This window comes from Nycticebus coucang, chromosome 16, assembly GCF_027406575.1.
Source record: "Nycticebus coucang isolate mNycCou1 chromosome 16, mNycCou1.pri, whole genome shotgun sequence".
Classification (NCBI taxonomy): Eukaryota; Metazoa; Chordata; class Mammalia; order Primates; family Lorisidae; genus Nycticebus; species Nycticebus coucang.
Window position 1 is genome coordinate 347,431 of NC_069795.1, and position 25,897 is coordinate 373,327.

Here is a 25,897-nt window from a genome sequence, read left to right on the forward strand (position 1 = left end):
CAAAGCTATTCAAGAACTCTGTGCTCAAGAGAGATGAAGAGTCGGTGTGAACAGCCTCCCCAGGACCAATGAGGACTCTGCTGGGTCTGAATGAATGGCTTTATCCAGCCCTGAGATGGGAAGAACAGCACCACTGGGGGATGGTGGGGCGGGACTGCAGGTGACTCACCTACAGAGCTTAGGGACTTCTGCCCTGAGATTATCCCTTTCTCAGCTACAGCCACAGCCCCAGTAGGTGCCCACCTACATCACCATTGCTGCTTCTTGCTGAATTATTAAAATGCTGTTGTCTATGAAGCTCTACCTAGGAATTGTGTTGCTCTATAAATTAAGTCCAGGTACAGACAGGAAAACTGTATTAGCTGAATTTCTGTGTATAAGACAAAAAGCAAATAGTAACATTATTTTTTCTGTTCATAGAAAAAATCACGGTCTTGGTTCCTGACAGTGTAAATCTGCATTGTGGTCTTATGGTCATAGTCACAGGAGCCTTAAAGTGACACAGATGCAGGCAGCTCATGAGCCCGGAGCAGGCACAGCCAACCTGGGTGGTGAACAAGCAGAAGGTATGTGGGGAGAACCAGCGTTAACAACTTGGAACCCACAGTCCAGTATGTTTTATTTCATGAGACTTTTCCCGAATATGAGAATGTAAAAAAACAAGACCTGTCCACCTGTCCTACCTATTCACTCATGCAGACTCACAGAAGGGAATTAGCATGTGAGCACATTAGGCGCCCTGCAGCCCTTCAGAATGTTTCCTGGCACAGGCCTAGGCCACGTGGTGGTGTGAGCACCAGTGGCATGTGCCCACCTGCCCACAGTTTGGCGGATGAAGCTGGTGAGGAGCCCAGCGGCACAAAGCAGCTGCTGCCTGATTGTCTCCAGCTCCTGCTGCTGCTCCCATAGCTGGTCTGGCTTGCTTGGGTTGTCAGCCCTGGGGGGAGCATCCTGGTGGGGGTCACTACTGCGGAGCGCCTCTTCTTTAGACTCCAGGTCTCTCACTGTCCGCTGAAGCTGCTGGATCTTATGTTCCTCACGCTGCCGCTGTAATTCTAACTCCCGCTGTTAACCACAGAAGAACACAGAAAGACCTTCACATGAGCATTCCAAAAACAAGCTGTCAAGCAAGAGGCCAAAATGCAGCAGTGTACAGGGGAGGCCACTCAGGTCAGAGACAGGACACCTGTGGGTTCTTCTGGAGGCCTGTCCAGGATCCCCAAGACTAACACACCACATGTGTCCCTGCACCAGGGCACTCAGAGGCCTGCTGAATTATGCCCCAGAGTTTCAGCATAAACGTTTTTATCTTTGTTTTTGAGAACTGAAAGAACAGTCTTGCTGACAGGCAAACAAGGAAAAATAAAATTCTAACTGGCAGCCACTTAGAGCAATACAAACCCTGCTTCTAAAGTCAGTAACACAAATCTCTCTTCTACAGAGATGTTTACCTAGCAATTAAAAGAAACAGAGAAAAGGAAGGTGTAAATCCTCATTAACATTTGCCAGAGCAGGTCGATTCTTTTCCCAAAGGGAAAAGTAGTCTCTGGAAAAAGGGAGGGAAGGACAAACTGATGGACTATCATCAAAATTTCACTGTTTGTTTAAACAGCCTCCACCAGCTTGCTTCCCCCCACCTCAAGCAGCAGAGCACCCAATGTCTCCTGTTATCAATCTATGGCCAAGAAGGGAGAGAGAAACCGATTCTGCTATCAGCTTGTGACAGGAGGAACAGAGAAGGACGAACTCAGCAGTTTCCCAGATGGCTTCTGCCAACTAGGAACAATCATGAATGTCCCCCACCCCCCTCTGCCTACTCTAGTGAAGAGTCAGAGTTTTGGGGGCTAGGTTCAGCACCTGTTTCTTGGTGCTATGCCCTCCTTTCTCTTCAGAGAAGGAGTAAATGAACTTTTTACTTCTTTCTATCCTAATCATGCTGTCTGAGAAATCCCTCTCACCCACATGCAGACTTCATGCCCTAAGAAGAACTATTATGCTTTTGTCAGGCCCTGAGGAAACATCCACCAACAGCACTGATGCAGGTGGAGGAAGCTTTGAGGTCCCCTACCCCCCTCACACAGGCACAACACAGGCATGTGAACATGTGTGTGCAAGGGCATGCACACCAGCCTGCTGCAGGAGCCTGAGCACAGCCTCAGCTCAGAGTTGGTCACCATGTGGCCCCTTGGCCTTGGCCCAATCTCCCTGCACATCAGCCTGCTATCTAGCACCTGGCAGACAATATGTACAGGCCAGCTCCCAACTGTGCAAGCCTTCCTAAGGAAGGGAGATGGAGGAGGCTCCAACAGTTAGGGAACACAGGGCCACCCTGTGCCCAGGGCAGTTTCAGGGGAGCTGTCTAGGTCAAGGCCCCCACAGCCAGTCCATGCCCACACTACGGGACACCCAAGCTTGGGGAGGCCAGTGGGTTCAGCCCAAAGACCCTCATCATCCTGACATCATCTTGCTCCATGTGCCTGGGCCTCATAAGCAAATGAGTATTATTTTGTCTATTTTCCAGAAAAGTTGGGGACGGAGGAATTGATGAGTTTATATTTATATTTCATCCAAAAAAAGATGAAATTTGCCCTGAAATGCTTATCTTGGGACACTTTGGCAAGCAATCCCAATAGAGAAGGATTCTATAATCTAGACCAAATCATCCAGCCCAATCCAAGGGGGCTACATCACTAAAAATACACACCAAGTACATCATGGAGAATAGCTGTTAACTTAGAAAGTATTTTCTTCATATTCATTTTTTTTTTTTTTGGCCGGGGCTAGGTTTGAACCTGCCACCTCCGGCATATGGGACCGGCACCCTACTCCTTGAGCCACAGGCACCGCCCAAGGGAGTCCTTTTTTTTTTTTTTTGGTTTTTGGCCGGGGCTGGATTTGAACCAGCCACCTCTGGCATATGGGACCGGCACCCTACTCCTTGAGCCACAGGCGCCAGTCTTCATATTCATTTTTTAAACAATCATGTTACCATTAGTTTTGATTAAAAAAATCAAAATTAAATATAAGGATCTGGCTAGAAACTTTAGATGCTTTGGGGAAGGTCTCAGAAAGGAAAGACACCTTTGTGAATCCCATTAAAGGCAGAGACCTTTCCACCCAGATATAAAAGGGCAAAATCTCAAACACGGCTGTGGGTCCAGAGTCATCGAGGCACCCCAAGAGGCTCCCTTCTTCGCCAGCCTCACCAGACAATCCCGGACCCCTCCTAAGCAATGTTGCAGCCTGCTTGCTACACCTCCAAAACATTCCCTCACTTTCCAAGACTTCTATGATGTAACACTATAATGATTTTGAAGCTTTTTCTAAACAGGAAAAAAAAATTTTTTAATCATTACTGACACATGGATAAACCCTGAAAACATCATGCTAATGTAAAAAGCCAGACACAAAAGATTATGCACTATAGGGTTCCATTTACATGAAGGGTCCAGAAGAGGCAAATCCATAGACATGGAGAATAGACGGTGGTTGCCTAGGGCTGGGAGAGAGAGGCAGGGAGCAACCTCCTCCCTCAGACTGGGGTTTCATTCTGGGGTGATGAAAATGTTCTAAAATTGACTGCAATGATAGTTGCATATCACTTTGAATATATTAAAAACCACTGAACTATATGATTTAAATAGGTGAGCTATTACAATGGTATGTGAATGGTATCTCAAAAAGTTGTTAAAATATTGATTGCATCACTGATATGAACTTATAAAACTATTAACATTTTGCAATCCTATTTATCCTTGTAACATCAGAAACCTAGAGTTTTGGGCAGCACCTGTGGCTCAGTGATTAGGGAGCTGGCCCCATATACTGAGAATGGTGGGTTCAAATCCGGCCCCGGCCGAACTGCAACTAAAAAATAGCCGGGCATTGTGGCAGGTGCCTGTGGTCCCAGCTACTCGGGAGGCTGAGGCAAGAGAATCACCTAAGCCCAGGAGTTGGAGGTTGCTGTGAGCAGTGTGACGCCACTGCACTCTACCAAGGGTGATAATGTAAGACTCTGTCTCTATCAAAAAAAAAAAGGAAGAAAGAAAGAAAAGAAAAGAAACCTAGAGTTTTGTTCTTAGAAATAGATGTTCATTTCTTAATTATTTTATGAAATAACTAAGGCTAATCATTAAAAAAACAGGGAATTGGTTTTAGATGTATTTTGAAAAACTTTGTATAATTTCATGAAATAAAAAAAGAACAGAAATAAAGGAGGTATTTTTTAAAAGGTTTAAAAAATATTTTTAAAGAGGATTAAACAAATGTCAATATGTAGGACATAGGGTATTAATCTATCAGAAACAAAGCCTTTTGGTTGACATAAAATGTATCTAAAAATGAAAGACCATATTAAAAAATAAAAGAGGAGGGAATACTTCCTGGCTCATCCTATCAGGCCAATGTTATCCTGATACCAAAAAGCAAGAACATCACAAGAAAAGAATATCCTGTGTGAATACAGTCTGTGAATTCTCGAAAAAATGCCAGCAAACTGAATCTGGCAACATATAAAAAGAATTTCTCACCATGATCAAGTAGGATTCATCCCAGGAATGCAAGGATGATTCATATTATGAAAATCAATGTAATACTTTATTACATAATTTTAACAAAAAACAAAAACCACAGGTGTCAATAGACACCAAAAACTACCTGAGACAAAGTATCTTTCATAACTGAAAAAAGTTGAGTAAGGAATGTAAGAAAATTACCTCTGATAAACGGCATCTACAAAAATCCCACAGCTAACATCAAACATAAGAGTGAAAAATTGAAGGCCTTTCCCCCAGTAACAAGGCAATGTGTCTACCCTCATCATTTCTGTTAAAGATTGTACTGTCATGTTCCCCTTCAAGGTCATCAGGCAAGAAGAGAAAATAAGACATCCAGATTGAAAAGGAAGAAACAGTTTGGGTACGGTGGCTCACACCTGTAACCCTAGCACTCTGGGAGGCTGAGGCGGGTAGACTGCTTGAGCTCAGGGGTTCGAGTCCAGCCTGAGCAAGAGCGAGACTCCGTCTCTCCTAAAAACAGAAAAACTAGACGGGCGATGTGGTGGGGGCCTATAGTCCCAGCTACTAGGGAGGCTGAGAAAGCGAATTGCTTGAGCTTGGGAATTTGGGGTTGCTGTGAGCTATGATACCATGGCACTCTACCCAGGGTGACAGAGTGAGACTTTGTCATTAAAAAACAAAAAAAAGAAAGAGAAGAAGCAAAGCTACATCTATCTGCAGAAGACATGATCTACCCTTATATAGGAAAAAAAGACCTTATATGTGGAAAATCCCATTACAAAATAAAATAATCAAGTTCAACAAAGTTTCAGAATACAAGGATCAATACATAAAAACAGACTGGATTGCTATACACTAGCAATGAATACTCTGAAAATAATTCCATTTGTAACTGCATAAAAAATAATAAAATTCATGACTAAATTTAGAAAGCTTATATTCTGAAAACTACAAAATACTGTTGAAAGAAATTAAAGAAACCTCAATAAATGGACATTCTACGTATATGGGTCAGAAGAGTTCACATTGTTAAGATACCACTACTACTCAAAGTCATTGAAAGTTCTAATGCAGTCTATCAAAATCCCAATGGCCCTTTCTGCAGAAATGAAAAAGCCAATTCTCAAATTCATTTGGAATTGCAAGGGGCCCCAAATAGCTGAAACAACTTGAAAAAGAACCATGTTGGAGGAATAGCAAATCCTGATTTCAAACCTTACCAGAAAACTAGAGTAATCCACCCAGTGTGGGGCTCACTCAAGGACAGACCCACAGGCCAGAGCAGAGAGAACCCATGGGGTCACCCTTGCCCAACTCCTGCCCTCCGATCCCAGGATCCCCAGGGTTATCCACAATGGCCCACACCCTCCTGTCCCAGGATTCCCCGGGTCACCCATGCCAGCCCACACCCTCCTGTCCCAGGATTCCCCAGGTCACCCACACCAGCCCACACCCTCCCATCCTGGGCCCCCCAGGGTCACCCACGCCCAGCACACACCCTCCTGTCCCATTGCTGGGCCCCTGAGCTCTCACCAGCTTCTCCTTGTCTCTCTGCCACCTGCTCCACTCCCCCGCCTCTGCCTGGCTCTGCCTGGTCTCCACTCCACTCCTGGCGTCCTCAGGTCTTCCTTGTTCCCTCCAGCGAGTGTACACCTGCTCTAAGTCTGCCTGCAGCCACGCCGGCTTCTCCCTCTCTCTCTCCAGACAGAATCTCGGCTCTCGCTTTTGGGGCTGCAGAGCTTCCGTGGCTGCAGTCAAGGTGGCACTTACCTCCTTCTCCCTCCGCAGCTCCTCACAACGCCGCTGAGCCTCAGCCTCGAGCTGCTGCTGCAGTGTCCCCAGAAGCACCTGCAGCTCCCGCACATGGGCCTCCTCCTCCCGCAGCCTCCGCAGTAGGGCCCTCTGCGCGGAAGAGTCCTCCTGAGCCCTGAGGCTGAGTTGCTCTGTCAAGCGCCGCTCGTGCTGCAGAGCCTCTGACAGCTCCAGCACATGGCTCTTCTCAGCCTCCAGATCCTTCTGGAGCTCGCAGAGCCGGCCCCGCTCCTGTGCCAGCAAGGCCTCGAAGCGCGAGTGCTCAATGCGCAGCTCCTTCTGCAGGTTGTCCCTAGCTGTCTGCTCGTGCTTCAGGGCCACACGGAGCCGGCTGCTCTGTGCCCGCTGCTCCTCCAAAGACACTCTTACCTCCTAACAGCAGAAAGACCAGGAAGATTAAATCAAAAGGAAAAGGATATAAACAGTTTTCCTGTCCAAATTTTTATCTGTATACCTTAACCCAACAATTACACCACCTGAAATTCATCCTGTGGAAAAAAGTGCTTATGAGGTCTTGCTGCATTACCATGCTCGCCATGTGAATGAAACACCCTTTTGGAACTGCAACTAAGTAAATGCACACATGGCCTAGACTCAGAAACACCTTGTCTGCCTTCCACAGGAGGCTCAGGGATGTCACATCCTACTTGCTATGAATGGCAGTTTTTGCGCTGTGGAAACCTCCTGGACTTAAACCACACAGAGCAGCCTCGGCCCTGCCCTCATCTGCCTGTGCGCAGACCTCCCAGGCTGTGCTTTGTCTAGGACAACCAGCAAGGAGGCTGCATCCACCTCCCAGCCAGTGGGGATTGCAGAGAGGAGACAGCCATCACCCGTCACCATGCCTGTTTGTCGCATGGAGGCTGCCACTACAAAGAGCCACCATGACCTGAAGATGCAGCCCCATCTCCCTGCCTCACACTCCTGCCACCTGCCCCAATGCCCAGTTACCTCCAGGGACTGGGAGCTCTGGCCCTCCCGCTGCAAGTGCCGCTGCTGTTCCTCCTCCAGCTGGCTCTGCAGGGCACGTTCCTGCCCACGCTCACGCTCCAGCTCCTGCAGTGCAGCCTGCAGATCGCTTTCTTTGCTGTCCAGCATGGACCTGTGCGGGCACGGCAGGCAGAAACTAATGGGGACCCAAGGGCCAGCGCCATAAGATCTCTAAAGACAGCCCGGAAGGAGTGGGGTTAGGCAGCAGTGGGAGCCTGCCTGAGAGCGCCTACCTCAGCTGCAGCACCTCCTGCTGCACGGAGTCAAGGGACTGCAGCAGCTTCTCGCTCTCCTGCCGGCACTCACACAGCTCGGCCTTCAGGTCTCTTGAGCTGCTCTGCTCTGCCGCCAACAGCTTCTGGACGCTGTTCGCTTTCTCCTGCTCTTCCCTCAGTGTTTTCTGTAGATCACTCGCTATACATTTTTCCTGCTCAACTTTATATGCCAGTAACTCAACTGAAACAGGTCAAAGAATATAAAATAGTATTACCCATGAGTTCAAAGTGGGCTGTGTATGTCATGCTAACATAGAAACAAACCCGCAGGGGAAGGGCATGCATTCGCTTTGGGAAAGAATGAAGTTTCTGGCAGAGTCAGGATGCCCACCAAGATCTCCCTCTGTCCTCTGAATCCACTCCCCCTGGACCTGCTATCCTGGCTCGGGGTGATGTGTTCCTGTGGCCATCCTAAGACACCACACAGACCCCACTCACACCTGAAGGCCCCCAACAGAAACAACTCGTGGCCCAGATGGGTTCACTAGAAAATTCTCCCAAAATTAAAGAAGAAATAGCCCCAGTTCCAAAAAAATCCTCTGGAAAACACAGAGAGGGTCTGGGCTGCTCCCATACCAGTACCAGAAGGGACCCAAGAGGAGAAATGTAAGCCCCCCGCCCCTCGTGGCCATCTGAGCCGGATGTTGGCCAATCGAGCCCCAAAACCACACATGAGAGAAACAGCAGGATGAGAAGTCCTGGGCTGGATGTGAGACTGCACCCATGGACAGAGTCAAACCCAGGAACCTGGGCTTTTCCTTGAGGTGACCAAAAGTATGTGAAGAGCAGGAGGATGGGTACCTGCCCATGGGCCAGCCAGCATGGCACACAAACTAAAATGCAGATGGGTAAAGTACAACAACACTTACCCATGATGACCTGTAAGTCCACACAAAAATTCCCAAAGACTGTAAATTAAGTGTAGAAACCCTCAACACACTCTTTGACCTTAGGGCAAGTTCCCAGGTGCCCAACGTAGGACACCTCCTGCCCACTGGGCCCCAAGGTGAGTGCCCTGCTTAGCCTCCTCCTCGCTCTGACTAGTCTCACAGGGTTATTTCTATTCAGTTCTATCAGCCAAGAAATCTACAGCTCTGTGTCCCGACACTCAGGCAAGCACCTGACAGGTCCCTGGCACCTCGCAGCCCAAGGGGCCTGAGTCGCCACCCTGCTGCTTAGCTGGGTGTCAGGGGACAGGTGCTGGGGGCCAGGGTGCACATGGACATGGGCTCTGGCACCCACCTTGCCTGCGCAGCTGGTGCTCCTGCCAGCTCCCGCGCGCCTCCACGCTTGTCAGTGCTGCGCAAAGCTGCTGCAGCTTCTCTTGGTTCTGTAGGTGGGTCAGGCGTAGCTGGGCACGCAGAGCCTGGATCTCACACAGCAGGCTGCTCCGGTCTGACAGGCGGAGGTGATCCAATGACTTTTCCTGCAGGTCTCCCTGCAGGGGAAAGCAGGCTGAGCACCCTGCACGGATGTCTACGGCCTGCAAGCTGCACTGGGACAAGCCTGTAGCATGTGGCTCTGAGGTACAGTATAGTGTCTGGGGGCCTGCAGCTTTGGGTACCTTCTCCATTAGGACCAAAGCATTGTCTTATCGGTCAATCATAGCCACAGCCAAGGCTGAGAGAAACAGCAGTGCTTTTCAGCCAGGGCTGGGGTCCAGGGTCAATACACAAACACAGGGCCACCAATCACCTGTTCTCGGACAATGTTCTCCAGCCTCTCAAATAGGTAATCGCGACTTCCTGTGTCTAAGCCACTGAGGCCAGGCTGCAGCTGGTGCATCAGTGTCTCCCGTGCCTCATCAAACACCTCCCGGATGATCTGCAGACACTCTCCTCTCCAGTCAAGGCAAACATCGGAGGGTCCCTAAAGCACAGAACAAGAGCTCAGCATTCTCACAATGAACCCTGCAGGTGCTACAGGGACTGAATGTCTGTGTCCCCAAATACACAAGTTGAAGCCCCCTCAAGGGGTTTGGAGGTTTGAATGAGCTGACAGGACCATGGCCTCACAAGAAGAGGAAGAGCCCCCACCTGAGCCCATCCTGCTAGCAGTCTGGTCTCGGACCAGGAGAGCCAGCACCTACTGTTCAGGCCTCCCAGCTATGCTGTTCCAGTGTGGCAGCTGAGCAGACTGATAGTTGTCAGAGCAGAAACTACCCTGACAGACAGAAGGCAGGATCACTCTGGGCACAACATACAAATGCTGCCATCAAGCAGCATGGAGTAAAAACGCTGGCAAACCTCACTGCTTCTTTTCTTCTTCTGCACCTATAAGGCTCTGGTTGGAAAGGCTGCCGCTACAGGGGCTGTGGGGGATGCAGGGAATATGGTGATCCTCCCAATGGCCCATGTGCTGGGCACGTTCCAGGTACCAAAGACTTCCGGCCTGCGTGGAGCTTTCATCACAGCTCAGAAGAGCTGAGGAAGGATGACCCTGAGCCTGGTGGGTGGGTGGGTCCTCGGGCCACATGAGGTCAGATTCCTCTCAGGCCCCCCAGCACCACTGCAGCAGGGACTCTCCCTGGGAACTGCCCCGGGGCGGCAGGGGAGGGTTCTAGGAGCCTGGGATTTGATTTTAGTTACACTAAATCCACCCTCAGTCCAAGTGTGAGTCTGTGCACCACCCTACAAACAGAACTGTCACTGTTAACACCTTTAAATTATTTCAAAAAGGTATGTGAGGTGCAATATAAAACCATTTTATTGGAATTTATATCTAGATTTAAAAAATTTGTTTTTGAATTTAAAAAACCCTGTAGTTTCTCACTTACAGATCATGCAATTCCTCACCTTATCTCCTTTGTGGGGCGCAGCCTCTAGTAGGCCCTGCCCCTCCCAGGGCGCACCCAAGGGTGTCCGGGGCTCGCCACCGCTCAGGGCGCTGAGGGGGCTGTGGCCCTCAGACAGGGCCAGGATCTGGCGGCTCTCCTCACGCACCATCTGCAGTAAGGCCTGCAAGAAAAGCACCTCAGAGAGCAAGACTCCACTGACATCACAGCTCCAGCTGCTCAAGCCATGAGGCTTCTGCTCTCCTCTGGAAACCCCAGAGACAGTCCAGGAGCCAGGCTAGGAAGACGAACTCTGGAGGGGGATGCTCTGAGAACCACCCCACACCCCACCCCACCACTCCCCACCTAGGAAGCCAGACACACTCCGGGTCTGTTCCCTACCTATGGGAAGTAGTCCCAGGGCCAGCACGGTGGCCACAGGCCCAGCCAGGCCAGGAAAGGGGGCCTCTTATGGGGCTGGTGTGCTGGGAACAGGATAAGCCCAGAGACAGGGCAGGGACAGTAGGCCCCCAAAGGTAGTGTTGGGCAGGACAGGCATTGCTGCTGTTCTGGATGAGTGGGGTGAACCTGCCCACAAGAAACGCCATAGCCCCTCTGCAAGCTGACAAAAGACCACACTCATCTGACAACTTCAGGGCACACAAGAGCAGGACACAAAGGTGATGGGACAACAGGCACCTCCTGTGAGCAGCGTGTGGACACTCCAGAGCAAGGTCTCCAGCACAGCCGACAGTCAACCACCACATGCCTCCTTCCCATGTCTGCTGCACTGGAGGTTCCTGAGGGTGGTCCCCTCCCAGGGAGGCACAGGGAAGCCCAGGCACCATAGGTCACCCACCCTAAGGTCAATCCCCAGAACCCAAAAAGGCAAAACATGTGTGGTCATAATTTTTGCTCCCTAAATTCAGGAAACTGAGTCCTAGGTCTGACTTTCTTGTGAGTCACTAACACATAGGTGCCAAGGTGACCTGGGAGGAGCTGGGACACTGTCCTACACTGACAACAGCATCTCTTCTTCTAGAAACACACAAGGCATAAAACCAGGGTGACTTCAGGGTACAGGGCTCTGTCGAGAGAGGTCAGAGGTATGTGGGCGCAGCTTCCCCATCAGCCCTACCTTCACCTGAAGTGCAGGGATGTCCTTTCCCTTCATGGCTCCTGGTGGCTGTGGAGACCTTCTAGAGACAGGACCATCAGCAGGGGCCTCAGGTGTTCCTGACTGCGGGCTCAGTTTCCCTCTAAAACTTGAGCCTTCACCTAAAGGCACCACAGGGTCAAGGTCTAAAGCCACCATTCTCTGCGGGGTTCCAGAAGGACATACAGCAGAGCATAGGGTGGAATAACAGGACCAGTAACATCTAGTAACACCCACGCCACAGCACCTCCTACTGAGGTAGCAAAAACACTTTCATAAAACGTAACTGAGAATTGGACACATTAAGTAAAAAAGTATGTTTTAGAATTTTAACATGTTAATGTCCTTAAACATAAACTGGCAAGTATCTCAGTTAATTCCACTCAGGAAAAGGGGAACATGCCTGATATTGAAGGACAGGGGGGAAAGAGGCCTGAACCCAGCCAGCTGGAGCTGAAGAACTCCAAGCATAGCCTGGAATTGACACACCAGGCTCCTCTGTCTCCTCTGTGGAGTGAGGCCCAGGCCAGCCCAGCCAACAGGAGCTGGAGGCAGGCTCTTGGGAAACTAAGGCAGGGGGATGTCAGAGACAGTGACACAGGTGATGATGCGTTCATGGAAACACAGGACTGTACTTTCCCTCAATTTCTCCCCACAGCAACTCACTCATTTGCTGTAGCTCAGGATGTGGGCAAAGAACAAGGACACTAGAGATACAGGCCCCTCTGTGCTGACAACCCTCCCTGGTGAGAGGAAGCTGCAATCTACATGCTCAGACATGCATAGGAAACATCGTGATGTGAAACACGGAATGAAACAGAATACACTAGAAGAAAATCAAGAGCAAACACAGCAAATAAAAAAAAAAACTCAGAGAAATTATAATGAAAATTCAGAAGGAAAACCTTCATGAAACAGGAAATGAAGCAGTAAGAGAAAGAAACAGTTAAAGAAATAAGAAAGCACTCCTAGAAATTTAAAACATGAGGGCCTAGTGGCTCACACCTGTAATCTCAGTACTCTGGGAGGCAGAGGCAGGAAGATTACTTGAGCTTAGGAGCTCAAGACCAGCCTGAACAAGAGCAAGACCCTATCTCTACTAAAAACAGAAAAATAAGCTGGGTGTCATGACACCTGTAATCCCAGCCACTTGAGAGGCTGAGGTGGGAGGATCATTTCAGCCCAGGAATTTGATGTTGCAGTGAGTTGTGATGATGCCCCTTCCCATATGTCAGGGCAACAGAGTGAGGCCCTATCTCAAAAAATAAATAAAGACAAAGAGTGGCTGAATGGATTAAAAAACAAGACCCAGCCCAGGCACAGTGACTCACAACTGCAATCCTAATACTCTGATAGGCTGAAGCAGGTGGATTACTTGAGCTCAGCTGAGTTCAAATCCAGCCTGAGCAAGAGTTAAGACTCCATCTTTACTAAAAACAGAAAAACTAGCCAGGCGTCATGGCAGGTATACCTGTAGTCCAGTTACTTGGGAAGCTGAGTCAAGGGGATAGCCTGAGCCAAAGATTTTGACCTTGCTGTGAGCTATGACACCACAGTACTCTACCCATTTTCTTTTTTTTTTTTTTTTGTAGAGACAGAGTCTCACTGTACCGCCCGAGGGTAGAGTGCCGTGGCGTCACACGGCTCACAGCAACCTCCAGCTCTTGGGCTTCCGTGATTCTCTCGCCTCAGCCTCCCGAGCAGCTGGGACTACAGGCGCTCGCCACAACGCCCGGCTATTTTTTTGTTGCAGTTTGGCCGGGGCTGGGCTTGAACCCATCACCCTCGGTATATGGGGCCGGCGCCCTACTCACTGAGCCACAGGCGCCACCCTACTCTACCCATTTTCTATCTCAAAAATTAATTAATTGGCGGTACCTAAGGCTCAGTGGGTAGGGCACCAGCCACATACACCCAAGCTGGCGGGTTCCAACCTGGCCTGGGCCAGCTAAACAACAACAACTGCAACAAAAAAATAGCTGGGCATTGTGGCGGAAGCCTATAGCCCCAGATACTTGGGAAGCTGAGGCAAGAGAATCACTTAAGCCCAAGAGTTTGAGGTTGCTATGAGCTGTGACACCATGGCACTCTACCAAGGGTGACATAGTGAGACTCTGTCACAAATAATAATAATTAATTAAATAAACAAGACCCAAATATATGTTGTCTACAAGAAACCTACTTCACCTATAAAGACATGTAGACTGAAAATAAGGGTTAGAAAAAACATATTTCATGCAAAATAGAAACCAATACTGAGCAGCAGTAGCTATACTTCTGTATCAGATAAAATAGATTTCAAGGCAAAGACTATAAAGAGATCTAGAGATCATTATATAATGATTAAGGGGTCAATTCAGCAAGAAAATATAATAATTTTAAACAGATATGCACCCAACACTGGAACACCCAGATATAAAGCAAATATCAGAACTAAAAAAACATTAGAGAACTCAACACCCCACTTTCAGCACTAGACAGATCATTCAGATAGAAAATCAACAAAGAAACATTGGAAAGTTTGTATTATAGACCAGATGCACCTAACAGATATTTATAGAACATTTCATCAAACCCCTGTAGAATTCATGCTCTCCTCCTCAGCTCTTGGATCATTCTCAAGGAAAGGCCTATATTAGGCCACAAGACAAGTTTTAAATTCACAAAAGTTGAAATCATGCCAGGTGCTCTGACCACAGTGGAATAAAACTAGAAACCAATAATAAGAACACTAGAAAATGCACAAAAATATGTAAATTAAACAATATGCTCCTGAATATCAAGTGGGTCACTGAAGAGATTAGGAAGGAAACTGAAAAATCTCTCAAGACAAATGAAAATGAAAACACAACATATTATATTAAAACCTACAGGGCGGCGCCTGTGGCTCAGTGAGTGGGGCACCGGCCCCATATACCGAGGGTGGCGGGTTCAAACCCAGTGCTGGCTGAACTGCAACAAAAAAATAGCCGGGTGTTGTGGTGGGTGCCTGTAGTCTCAGCTGCTCAGGAGGCTGAGGCAGGAGAATCGCGGAAGCCCAAGAGCTGGAGGTTGCTGTGAGTCCTGTGACATCATGGCACTCTACCGAGGGCGGTAAAATGAGACTCTGTCTCTACGAAAAAAAAAAAAAAAAAAACCTACAGCAGAAGTAGTAATAAGAGAAAGTGTCTACATAGTAAGTGTAGCAGTAAGAAACAGCAGAAATAGCAGTAAGTATCTACATCAAAAAAGCAGAAAAGCTTAAAATAAACAACCTAACAATGCTTCTCAAAGAACTAGAAAAACAAGAGCAAACCTAAAATTAGTAAAGAAATAATAAAGATCAGAAAAATAAATGGAATTGAAAGACAAAAAAAAAAAAAACACAGAAGATTAATGAAATGAAACCAGAGAAGATAAAATTGACACATCATTAACTAGACTAGGAAAAAAAAGAGAAAAGACCCCAATAAAATCAGAGATGAAAACAGAGACATTACAACTGATACTGCAGAAATCCAAAGGATCATAAGCAACTATATGCCAACAAATTGGAAAACCTAGAAGAAATGGGTAAATTCTAGACTCATACAAATGACCAAGCCTGAACCAGGAAGAAATCTAAAACCTAAATAAACCAATAACAAGTAAAAAGACAGAAGCAATGATGAAAAGACTCCCGTTAAGGAAAAGCCCAGGACCCAATAGTATCAATGCTGCATTCTACCAGGCATTCAAAGTAGAACTAATACCAATCCTGCTTATACTATTCCAAACAATCAAGGAGGGGATATCCCAAAATCATTCTACAAGGTGTGCGTCACCCTAAAACCAAAAGCAGACAAAGACACAACAAAAAAGAAAACTACAGGCCAATATCTCTGATGAATACAGCTGTAAAAATCTATAATAAAATGCTAGCAAACCAAATTCAGAAACCCCTTAAAAAGGTTATACATTGTGACCAAGTGGGATTCATCCCAGGGATGCAAGGATGGTTCAGCATAGGTATACCAATCAGTGCGATAACTCATATTAACAAAATTAAGGACAAAACCCCTGTGATCATTTCAAATGATGCTGAAAAAGCATTCAGTAAAATTCAATACACTTCATGATAAAAACTCTTAAAGATCTGGGTATATAAAGAACTTACCTCAAGACAATAATAATCACATATGATAGACCCACAGCTTGTATCATACCAAAAGGCAAAAGAAACCTGAAAGCCTTTCCTCTAAGATCTGGAATAAGACAACGATGCCCACTCTCACCACTATTATTCAACATACTACTAAAAGTTCTAGCCAGAGTAATTAGATGAGAGAAACAAATAGAGGGCATCCATATTGGAAAGAAGAAGTCAACTTATCCTTATTTAAAGATAATATGATCTTGGCTGGGCACAATGGCTCACACCTGTAATCCCAGCACTCTGGGAGGGTGAGGTAGGCGGATCACCTGAACCCACAAGTTTGAGATGAGCCTGAGCTAGAGCAAGATCCTGTCTCTAAATATATATATATATGCTGTCTCTAAAAATATATATATATACACACACATAGGCATTATGATGGGTGCCTGTAGTCCCAGCTACTGGGGAGGTAGAGGTAAGAGAATTGCTTGCGCCCAAGAGTTTGAGGTTGCTGTGAGCTATGATACCAAGGTACTCTACCGGGGCCAACAAAGTGAGAGTCTGTCTAAAAAAAAATAATAATAATAACAAAGATAATATGATCTGATATAAAGAGACACCTAAAGACTCACAAAAAACTATTAAACTGATAAACATATTAAGTAAAGCTACAGGATACAAAATCAACATATAAAAATCAGTAGCATTTCTATATGCCAACAGTAAACAATCTGAACACGAAACCAAGAAAGTAATCTCTTTTAGAACAGCTACCAATAAAATAAAATACCTAGGAATAAGCTTAACCAAAGAAGTGAAAGATCTCTACAGATCTTTATAGAAAACTATACACTGGGTGATGCCTGTGGCTCAAGGAGTAGGGTGCCGGTCCCATATGCCGGAGGTGGCAGGTTCAAACCCAGCCCTGGCCAAAAACCACAAAAAAAAAAAAAAAACAAAACAAAGAAAACTATAAAACACTGATGAAAGAAATTGAAGAGGAACCAAAAAAATAGAAAGATATTCGATGTTCATGGATTGGAAGAATAAATATGTCCACATTACCCAAAGCAATATACACATTCAACGCAGTCTCCATCAAAATACCAATGACGGGCTCAGCACCTATAGCTCAGCGGCTAGGGTGCCAGCCACATACACTGAGGTTGGTGGGTTCAAACCCAGTCTGGGCCTGCTAAAGAACAGTAACAACTACAACTAAAAAAAAAAAAAAAAAAAAAAAAAATAGCCGGGCATTGTAGAAGGTGCCTGTAGTCCCAGCTACTTGGGAGGCTGAGGCAAGAGAATCACTTAAGCCCAAGAGATTCAGGTTGCTGTGAGCTGTGACGCCACACACTCCACTGAGGGTGACATAGTGAGACTTTGTCTCAAAAAAGAAAAAAAATACCAATGACATTATTCACAGTAGTAGAAAAAATAATCCTAAAATTTATAAAGAACCACAAAAAAAACAAAACAGTGTAGCCAAACCATCCTGAGCAAAAGTAACAGAACAAGAGGAATCACATTACCTGACTTCCAAACAGCATGGTACAGCATAAAAACAGACATAAAACCAATGGAACAGAGAACCCAGAAATAAATCCACACATCTTCAGTGAACTTATCTTTGACAAAGGTACCAAGGAACAATTTCTTCAATAAATGGTGCTGAGAAAACTGGATATCCATTTTATGCAGAAGAATAAAACTAGACCCTTATCTCTTACCATATACAAAAATCAAATAAAAATAGATGAAAGACTTAAATTAAATCTAAGGTCTGAAACTAGAAAACTACTAAAAGAAAACATTGGGTAAATATTTTAGGATATTGGTCTGGGCAAGGACTTCTTGAGTAATACCCTCAAAACATAGGCAACCAAAGCAACACTGTCAAATGGGACCACATCAAGCTAACAAGCTCCTGCGCAGCAAAGGAAACAATTAACGAAGTAGAAAAAAAAGTGAAACAGCAACTCCTATAATGGGAGAAAATGTTTGCAAACTACCCATCTGACAAGTGATTAATAAGTAGAATATAGAGCTGCAATAACTCAATAATAAAAAATAAAATAATCTGATTTAAAATGGGCAAAGGAACTGAACAGACACTTTTTTTTTTTGCAGTTTTTGGCCAGGGCCAGGTTTGAACCCACCACCCCCAGTATATGGGGCCGGTGTCCTACTCCTTGAGCCACTGGCGCCGCCCTGAATAGACACTTTGCAAAGGAAGACGTGCCAATGGCCAACAGATATATGAAAAAATACTCAACATCATTAGACATCAGAGACTTGTAAATCAAAACTACAGTGAGATATGATCTTACTCCAGTTAAAATGGCATTTATCTGAAAGGCAATAACAAATGCTGGTGTGGAGAAAGTGGAGCCCTAGTAAACTGTTGATGGGAATGCAAATTAGTGCAACTACTATGGAAAATAGTATGGAGTTGCCTCAAAAAACTAAAAATAGAACTATAATATAACCCACCAGTCCCATAGCAGGGGGAAGGGGTATATCCAAAGGAAGGGAATTCAGTATATCAGAAAGATATTTTCACTCCCATACTGATGCAACACTACTTACAATAGCCAAGATTTGGAATCAACCCAAGTGTCCATCAATGGATGAATGAATAAAGAAATTGTGTTGTACATACACAATGGATATTATATAGCCACAAAAAGAAATGAAATCCTGCCATTTACAACAACACGGATGGTACTGGAGAATATTAAGTGAAGTAAGTCAAGCACAGAAAGACAAATCTTACACATTCTCACTCCTATGTGGAAGCTAAATATTAAAACAACTGATCTCATGGAGACAGCAGAATGATGGTTAGCAGAGGCTGGGAAGGATAGTAGGGAAGGGAGGATAAAGTGGGGATGGTTAATGGGTGCAAAAATACAATTAGATAGTTAGAATGAACAATATTTGATAGCACAACAAAGTGACTATAATCAACAATAAGTTAGGGTATACTTTAAAATAACTAAGAAAGTGAAAAAAAAAAAAAAAAAAAGAAAGTGGAATTGGAATGTTCCTAACACAAAGAAATGATAAATTCCCAAGGTGATGAATATTCCAATTACCCTGATTTGATTAATTCATTGTATGTCTGTATTAAACCATCACATATACTCTATAAAAAAATACAACTATTACATACTCATAAAAAAACAAAATCCAGGCTGATGGGGAAGGCTGAGGCTCCTGGGCACAAACATGGGAGATGGGAGATTCTGCCCAGCCAAAGACATCTGAACACAGCAGGTGAGCTGGTGGTGGTGGTGGTGGGGTCGTCTGTAAAGGACACTATCAAGACAACTGACAGAATCTGAATGCTCTTTGCTGAAGACGGCAGCCTCACATCAGTGTGGGTAACTGTGAGCATCACACTGAGCCCCCGTCATGTAACACATATAGCAAAGCCTGAGGATTCCCATGGTGCAGAGCCTGGTGGGTACACACAGGCAAACATGGATGTGGGAGCTAGGAAAGGACTCACAGGAATCCCTTGTACTGTTCAACAGTCTGAAACTGCCAAAGTTAAAGGTTAAAAAAAAAAAAATAACTGACTCACTTTCGTCATTTCCATCGTTTTTTCCTTCTAACCTGAGAGAAGGTGAAGGTAAGGTTTCTTGACAATCAAAAGATGTTATAAGAAAATCTTCGACATCTTTCTCCTGTTCAGATAGGGCAAACTTTTAATTGGTCATAAACAATAAGTAATTACATCACAGAGCTGAACTTGCCAGATGAAAATTTCTAAGGCCTGAATTGATCATGTTCCCACATAGAACCCAATGAAAATATTCAAACCTTGTGAATACATCAAGGTCACATGCTTCTAATAATTTAATAAGATTCACCCACATCTCTTTAGGGATAAAGCAGAAACTAGCAAATATTTCAGGTTTTATAACTTTTTTACATGAAATGATAGTATATGGATATCTCTGATAATATGTATCTGCTAAATTATTTTTTGTTTTATCTTACTCAATATATGCCAAATCCCAAAACAACTGCTAGAAAACATAGACTCTAACTCAAAAATAAACTGAAATATTCTTAATTAACATTATGTGTGAAATATGTTAAATATGAAACACTACTAAATCTAAAAAACATATTCCAGACAAAGAATTCTTCTGCAAATTATACAGGAAAATGGTGTATGGCTGTGCCTCCCAGAATCAGCATCAGTTAGGAAACTGCCCTGGGCAAACCTGGGAGGAGGGCCAACATGTCTCCATGCCCTGAATCTGAAATGACCTGTGTCCACATGGCGACAGACCTGCAGGAAGGTGGTGCCCACACAGGACTGTGAGGCGCCCACACACCAGGCGCTGAGCCAACAATGGTAACTGCCCTGACCCTGGCCAGCTACATGCACATTCCCAAGGGACCCTGGGCCTGGGGGGCAGGGAGGCACCTACCACAGCTGTTCTCTTTACAGGGTGGTGTTCAGGTGGTGAAGATGCTGCCCATGGCAGATTCTGTCCTGCTGCAGACATGTCTGGGTAGCATAGCAGCCCCGGCTCATCCTGCAGCAGTGAGGCCTGGGTCCTGTCCTGCAGGGGTGTGTCAGCAATGCGTACACTCAGGATCTCCGAGCCAGGTGTCAGAGGGAGGCTGGGCTGGGGCTCGAGGGCCGAATCTTTCCTGAGGACCTCAGGGGAGCTCCAGGAGGACAGGTCCAGCACCCTGACTTGGCTCTTCAGGGGCTCAGCTGTATCTCTGTGCCTCAGGACGAGGGTGCTGCTATGCACGCTGGCTGGTAAAAAAGGGGACCCATCCTGCAATTCTAATTTTTCTCGAATGGGAAAATCTGGCATTTCATTTCTTATCAAAGAATCCTGATTCTTAATATCAGTTATAGCCCTCATTTTATTGGTATTAAATACATTAATAGGAGGCAATTTGTCAGTTTCTTCACCATTGTGGGAACCATCACTGGAACTGTTTTCAAACCTAAATGCTGATACCAATGGCTGTTGATATTCACAGTCTGCACTGTCAACATCCCGGAAGGTCATAGAATATATCAGCTGGTTCAATTTTTCTTGAAGTTGTTTCACCTGAGCTATGAGATCAACTTTCCACTGCTGACAATCTTCCAGTACTTTTTCCTTATCCTGCTGGTAAAGAAAGAATATGCATTTAGTAAAACAATTGTATTGTAGGGTGTGTCTTGAATTTGTCTGTCTGGACTTTGAGCTGATTCTAGGCTGAGCACATAGTTGGGAGATTCCCTGATGAGCCCTTGGTTCCTCCAGGTGCTTAACATTTCAAATGTATTTAATTCCATGAAAAACAGAATCAAGGCTTAAATTTCTTTGTCCAAAAGACAAATAAGCCAGGTGCAATGGCTCACGCCTGTAATTCCAGCACTCTGGGAAGCTCAGGTAGACGGACCGCTTGAGTCCAGGGGTTCAAGACCAGCCTTAGAAAGAGCAAGACATCATCTCTACCAAAAATAGAAAAACTAGCCAAGCCTCTTGGTGGGGCACCTATAGTCCCAGCTACTCTGGAAACAGGCCAAAAGGATCACTTGAGCCTTAAAAGGAGTTTGAAATTATTGTGAGCTAGGCTGATGCCACAGCACTCTGGCCTGGGTGACAAAGTAAGATCCTATCTTACTGGAAAAAAAAAAACAACAACAACAACAATTATTATAACCTATTTCTGTAGTAATTCACTAAGGATGAAAGCTTTCTGCATGTGAGAAAAAAATACTAGAAGGTTCTATGAACAATGAAAAATATAAAATTGTGGTTTACATAATGAATGTGGAATTTGTTGATATGTCACTTTAAGAATTTGATGATCGGCTCATTATACAGCAGGCTGAGTTTTCTCTTAAGAATTCAAACAAGTGTTTCAACTGTGAAGGCACAGAGCCCACTGTGCCACAGAGATGGTGAAAGGACTGTTCCACACACAACATTATTCCTGAGGGCACCTGTGAACATGTAAAACCAGATTCAGGCATCCTCTCAAAATGTAGGCATGGGCCACGTCCTTGTCCATGACCCCTGGGCCAGCGTGCTGCAGGATTCCCAATCTCTCAGGTTCTAGAAGATTGCGTGTTGTGTTGCACCTGGCATGTCGGGAGTGAGCCCCACAACGGGAACAGCACCCTCCACTCAGCGCATGACAACTCGGCGGGTGGGATCTGAGCTTCCACTTGAGGGAAAAAAAGCAAATCTGCCAGCCCTGGTTTCAGGAGCCTCACTGGAAGCCTGCAAGGGGCAAGGGGCAGCTACACAGGGAGGTACGGGAAGAGCCAGTGCACATAGGGCAGCGCCTGCAGTCTTGGCAGCGTGGCTCCAGGAAGGGAAAGGAAACATAAGCTTTTCTTCAAGTAAAATCTGAGGCTCAAAAATAAAAATAATAAAGCCTTTGAAAGAAAAACAGACACTGGCAGTGAAAGTCCTACAGTTAGCCGGGCCTTGTGGCGGGTGCCTATAGTCCCAGCTGCTCGGGAGGCTGAGGCAAGAGAATCGCGTAAGCCCAAGAGTTAGAGGTTGCTGTGAGCTGTGTGACGCCATGGCACTCTACCCGAGGGCGGTACAGTGAGACTCTGTCTCTACGAAAAAAAAAAAGAAAGTCCTACAGCACGTGATCGACATGGTGCTCTCATGACAGAGAAGCCTAATGACAAGGTCAGGACATAGTCAAACCCACGGAATGGATTAAAGGGAGAAGTAACTGATTATTTTTCACATGCTCTTGACAATGGAAATGTGGGTTTCTAGAGCACGACTTAAACAAGAGTAGAGGAGGCTCCAAATGGGATGTGAAGGGCACTGTGGAGCTGAACAGGCTGGAGAGAGGTTGCCGCCATGGACTCCCAGCACCCCCACGGCCCCGCACCTCCACGCTCACACGGTTCCACAGGCTTGAGCGCATCTCACTGGTCACCAAAAGCAACTCCGACCGCAGCTGCCTCTGGCAGATGGTGAGCAGCGATGCCAGGCTGCTATGTCCACGGAGACCCTCCTCCTCTGACGTCACCAGGACTCTGGCAGGCTGCGAACCACCCTGACAGGGAAGTCATTGAGACCTGGCAGTCAGCGACTCGAAGTTAGTGCCCAGCACCTGGGAACTTGACAGTAGGGATGGCAGCTGCACCCAGGAGGACCTAGCGGAAAAGGTGCTACCAGCCATAGGAGGCTCTGCAGGAAGCTGGGGAGCAGTCTCCCAAGTCCTACTTAAACACAAACTGGAGCTTTCTAAAAAAGACAACTCGTGGGGCTTCCCCAAAATAAAAACAGTTTATAACATTTTACACAGGAAATGCTTGTTTAAAAATAAGCCTTTTGATTAGAAGTCAGAGAGAAAAATTAGGAAATTAAGAAAGACTCCAATACAAGGCAATCTCCATATCACTGTTTTATCCAAATACAAAACAAAGATATTACCATGTTAAAGAACCATTTTTAAAATCTTAAATATGGAATTTTACCCTGGAAGTGAGAACAATGTAACCTAAATATTGTACCCTCGTATTAATTTGAATAAAGTTTTAAAAAAATAAAAAAAGCTTAAATAACTTACAAAAATACTAAGCCTAGGTGGCGCCTGTGGCTCATTGAGTAGGGTGCTAGCCCCATATATCACAGGTAGTGGGTTCAAACCCAGCCCCAGACAAACTGCAACAAAAAAATAGCCAGGCGTTGTGGCAGGCAAGAGAATCGCCTAAGCCTAAGAGCTGGAGGTTGCTATGAGCTGTGATGCACGGCACTCTACTCAGGGCAACAAAGTGAGACTCTATCTCTAAAAAAAGCCTAAAGTTATACAAGGCAGCAAACACTTGGCCCAACATTACTGTGCACAGATGTCACACAGGCCCACGCTCCTTCCTCCCCCTTGTCAAGAGCCACCAATGGGGTTAAGTCACCCCAGCTCAGCCCACCTGGCTCCCACTGCCTGGGCTTGACCCCCATTGACCCCAGCATAGAAGCCCCCCATGGCCCACAGGCGAATGAGGCCTACCTGTGGGTCCAGGTCCTGGCCATGGGGGCCCAAGGCCAGCTGCCTGATGTTGACACCCTGCTTTGGTACCTCTGCGTCACTGGCACCACCAGGCTTGTTGCTGCCCTCTGGGCCAGGATACGGGTGAGTCTCCAGCAAATGTGGCCTGTCCAGCTCCATCCGGCACCTCAGGAATTGCTGGTTCAACACCTGCAACTGGTGACTGAGATGGATACACTGCACTCGCAGCTGATGTAGCTCAGGGGGCTCAGCAGGCCAGGCCAGGGACTGCTGTTCCAGAGCACGGCAGAACTGGGCCAGAGCTGACAGGACAGATTTCAGCTCAGCAGCATGGGCGGCTTTCCCTCTGTGCATAGCTTCGATTTCCAGGTCTCTCTGGGCAATTGTGGCTTCCTTTGCTTTCAAGACAGCTTCAAATTCCTGGATCTGGGAGGCCATGCTCTGGATTTCAACCTCCCTGAGGGCAGTGCTGTGCCCCAGCTCAGCCAGCTGCCCCTTGGCAGCTTTCTCTGCAGCCCGCAGCTGCTGCTGCAGGGCCTCAAGGGCCTGGTTGTGCCCGCGGGCCTGCTCAGCCAACAGCTGGCTCAGGGCCTCCTTGGCTGCCAGTGCAGCCTCGAGCTCCCCCCTCAATGCCTGCCTGCAGGGGCCCCCCACCTGGGAGCAAAGGAGCTCGCACTGCAGGCTTCCCAGCCCCACATCACTAACTTCATGTCCCCTGGGAGCCATGAGGGATAGCTCCTGCTGCAGCTTCCCAATGACCTCATGGAGCTGCTCAATTTCTTCGGCTTTGTCCTTTCGTAACTGTTTTTGGTTCTCTTGCAGGTTTTCAATAATGGCTTTCAGTTCTTCAATTTCAGAATTTCTGGCACACACACCCTGAAGACAAAGCACATTTTGGAGACAAATTAATGCAACCACTCCTGAATTTCCTGGTTTCAGGACATAGTTCAACCTGAATTCATTCTTGGAGAAGTGGACAGATTGGATGACTTGACCTACAACACTTTGAGGCAGCCACTGGCAGGTCAGGCCCCAGGTAACCCCACAGTCCCCACTAGGGTCTAAACTCTGAAGAAGCTCTAATGCCAGGGGCGGCACCTGTGGCTCAAGGGAGTAGGGCATAGGCTCCAAATGCTGGAGGTGGCAGGTTCAAACCCAGCCCCGGCCAAAAAATGCAAAAAAAAAAGAAGCTCTAATGCTTTCCAGTGATACAGTGATGCTTTTATTACCTTATAAGTGCTTATTTTGCTAATATTTAAATGACTGTGATTTGATTTTCCTAAAAGAGCATTTAGTTTTTATATATCATTATCATCGGAGAATAAAAGTGACAGAAATAGCTGGAAATTTTGCATAAATGAAGACATGAACCTGCTGGGCCACCCACCTGCGTGGGAGGTTGTGCGCACAGCAACACAGGTGTTTCTGTCACAACCACTTTAGTGACTACGGTAGGCAAAAAGCGTGTTTACTTATGCCGTTTAACCTCAAGCTCAACAATTTTAACTGAAGTATATTTTTCACTAAGTTGCAGGAAAACTGCAACTTAAGATATTAAATATCTTTCTAAACCCACAGAATATTAAGTAGAATGTTAGGATTGAAATCTAAGTCAATATGGTTTTAAATTATTCTCTTAAAATAACATTGCTGGTAATGACCAAAAAGATGGAAAAATGCTAACCAGTTTGTATTCTAACTAATAATTTTCAAACAACTTGTTACAGTCCAGTGTTTTACGTTCCCCAAATTAAGGGCTTCAAGACAACACTTGGTTTGACTAAAACTACTTCACAAGTACTTTGAACTCAAATACAACCTGTCCTTTAGTAAAAGCCAAAGAAGAACCTAATAAGCCTTTGGTTTTGCTCTGGATCCCATAAACTGTGCACCAGGCACACTCCGACCACAGTGCACAGCACATGCTCAGTGAGTCTCCCACCGCAGCCCTGCTCTGAAGCCCCTGAGGCTGGCCACACTAAGCAGGCAGGCAAAGGAGCCTCTGAAGACAAAGCAGGCTGGACAAGTTTGTGTTTATTCACTAAACACACAAGAATAAAAGGCTGTACGCTACAAACAGTCATAAACACCACACAAACGTCACATTTAAATCCTGGAGCCAGCATAAAAGGTCCCTCTATAACGCAACAGACTAAAATCTAAAATCAGTTCTCTAAGATACAGTGCAATTGTAACAGCACAAAGAAGAATCGATAAAAACAGATTAACAAGGCAAAAGAAAGAGGGAAA

At 46.1% G+C, this 25,897-nt stretch overlaps 1 protein-coding gene across 2 annotated transcripts in view; it reads right to left on the bottom strand.

The window, feature by feature from the left end:
- Positions 1–25,897, bottom strand: part of PCNT (pericentrin) — a 148,762-nt gene that overhangs the window by 21,677 nt on the left and 101,188 nt on the right. For both annotated transcript variants that reach the window (XM_053564663.1, XM_053564662.1), the window contains 12 exons: positions 23,648–24,523; positions 22,526–22,693; positions 20,086–20,787; positions 19,227–19,329; positions 11,506–11,645; positions 10,390–10,551; positions 9,290–9,463; positions 8,837–9,032; positions 7,553–7,775; positions 7,281–7,431; positions 6,051–6,701; positions 815–1,065 (listed from right to left, as the gene is read on the bottom strand). In XM_053564663.1, coding sequence (XP_053420638.1) covers positions 815–1,065; positions 6,051–6,701; positions 7,281–7,431; positions 7,553–7,775; positions 8,837–9,032; positions 9,290–9,463; positions 10,390–10,551; positions 11,506–11,645; positions 19,227–19,329; positions 20,086–20,787; positions 22,526–22,693; positions 23,648–24,523 — 3,797 coding nt within the window. The remainder of the gene's footprint in view (positions 1–814; positions 1,066–6,050; positions 6,702–7,280; positions 7,432–7,552; positions 7,776–8,836; positions 9,033–9,289; positions 9,464–10,389; positions 10,552–11,505; positions 11,646–19,226; positions 19,330–20,085; positions 20,788–22,525; positions 22,694–23,647; positions 24,524–25,897) is intronic.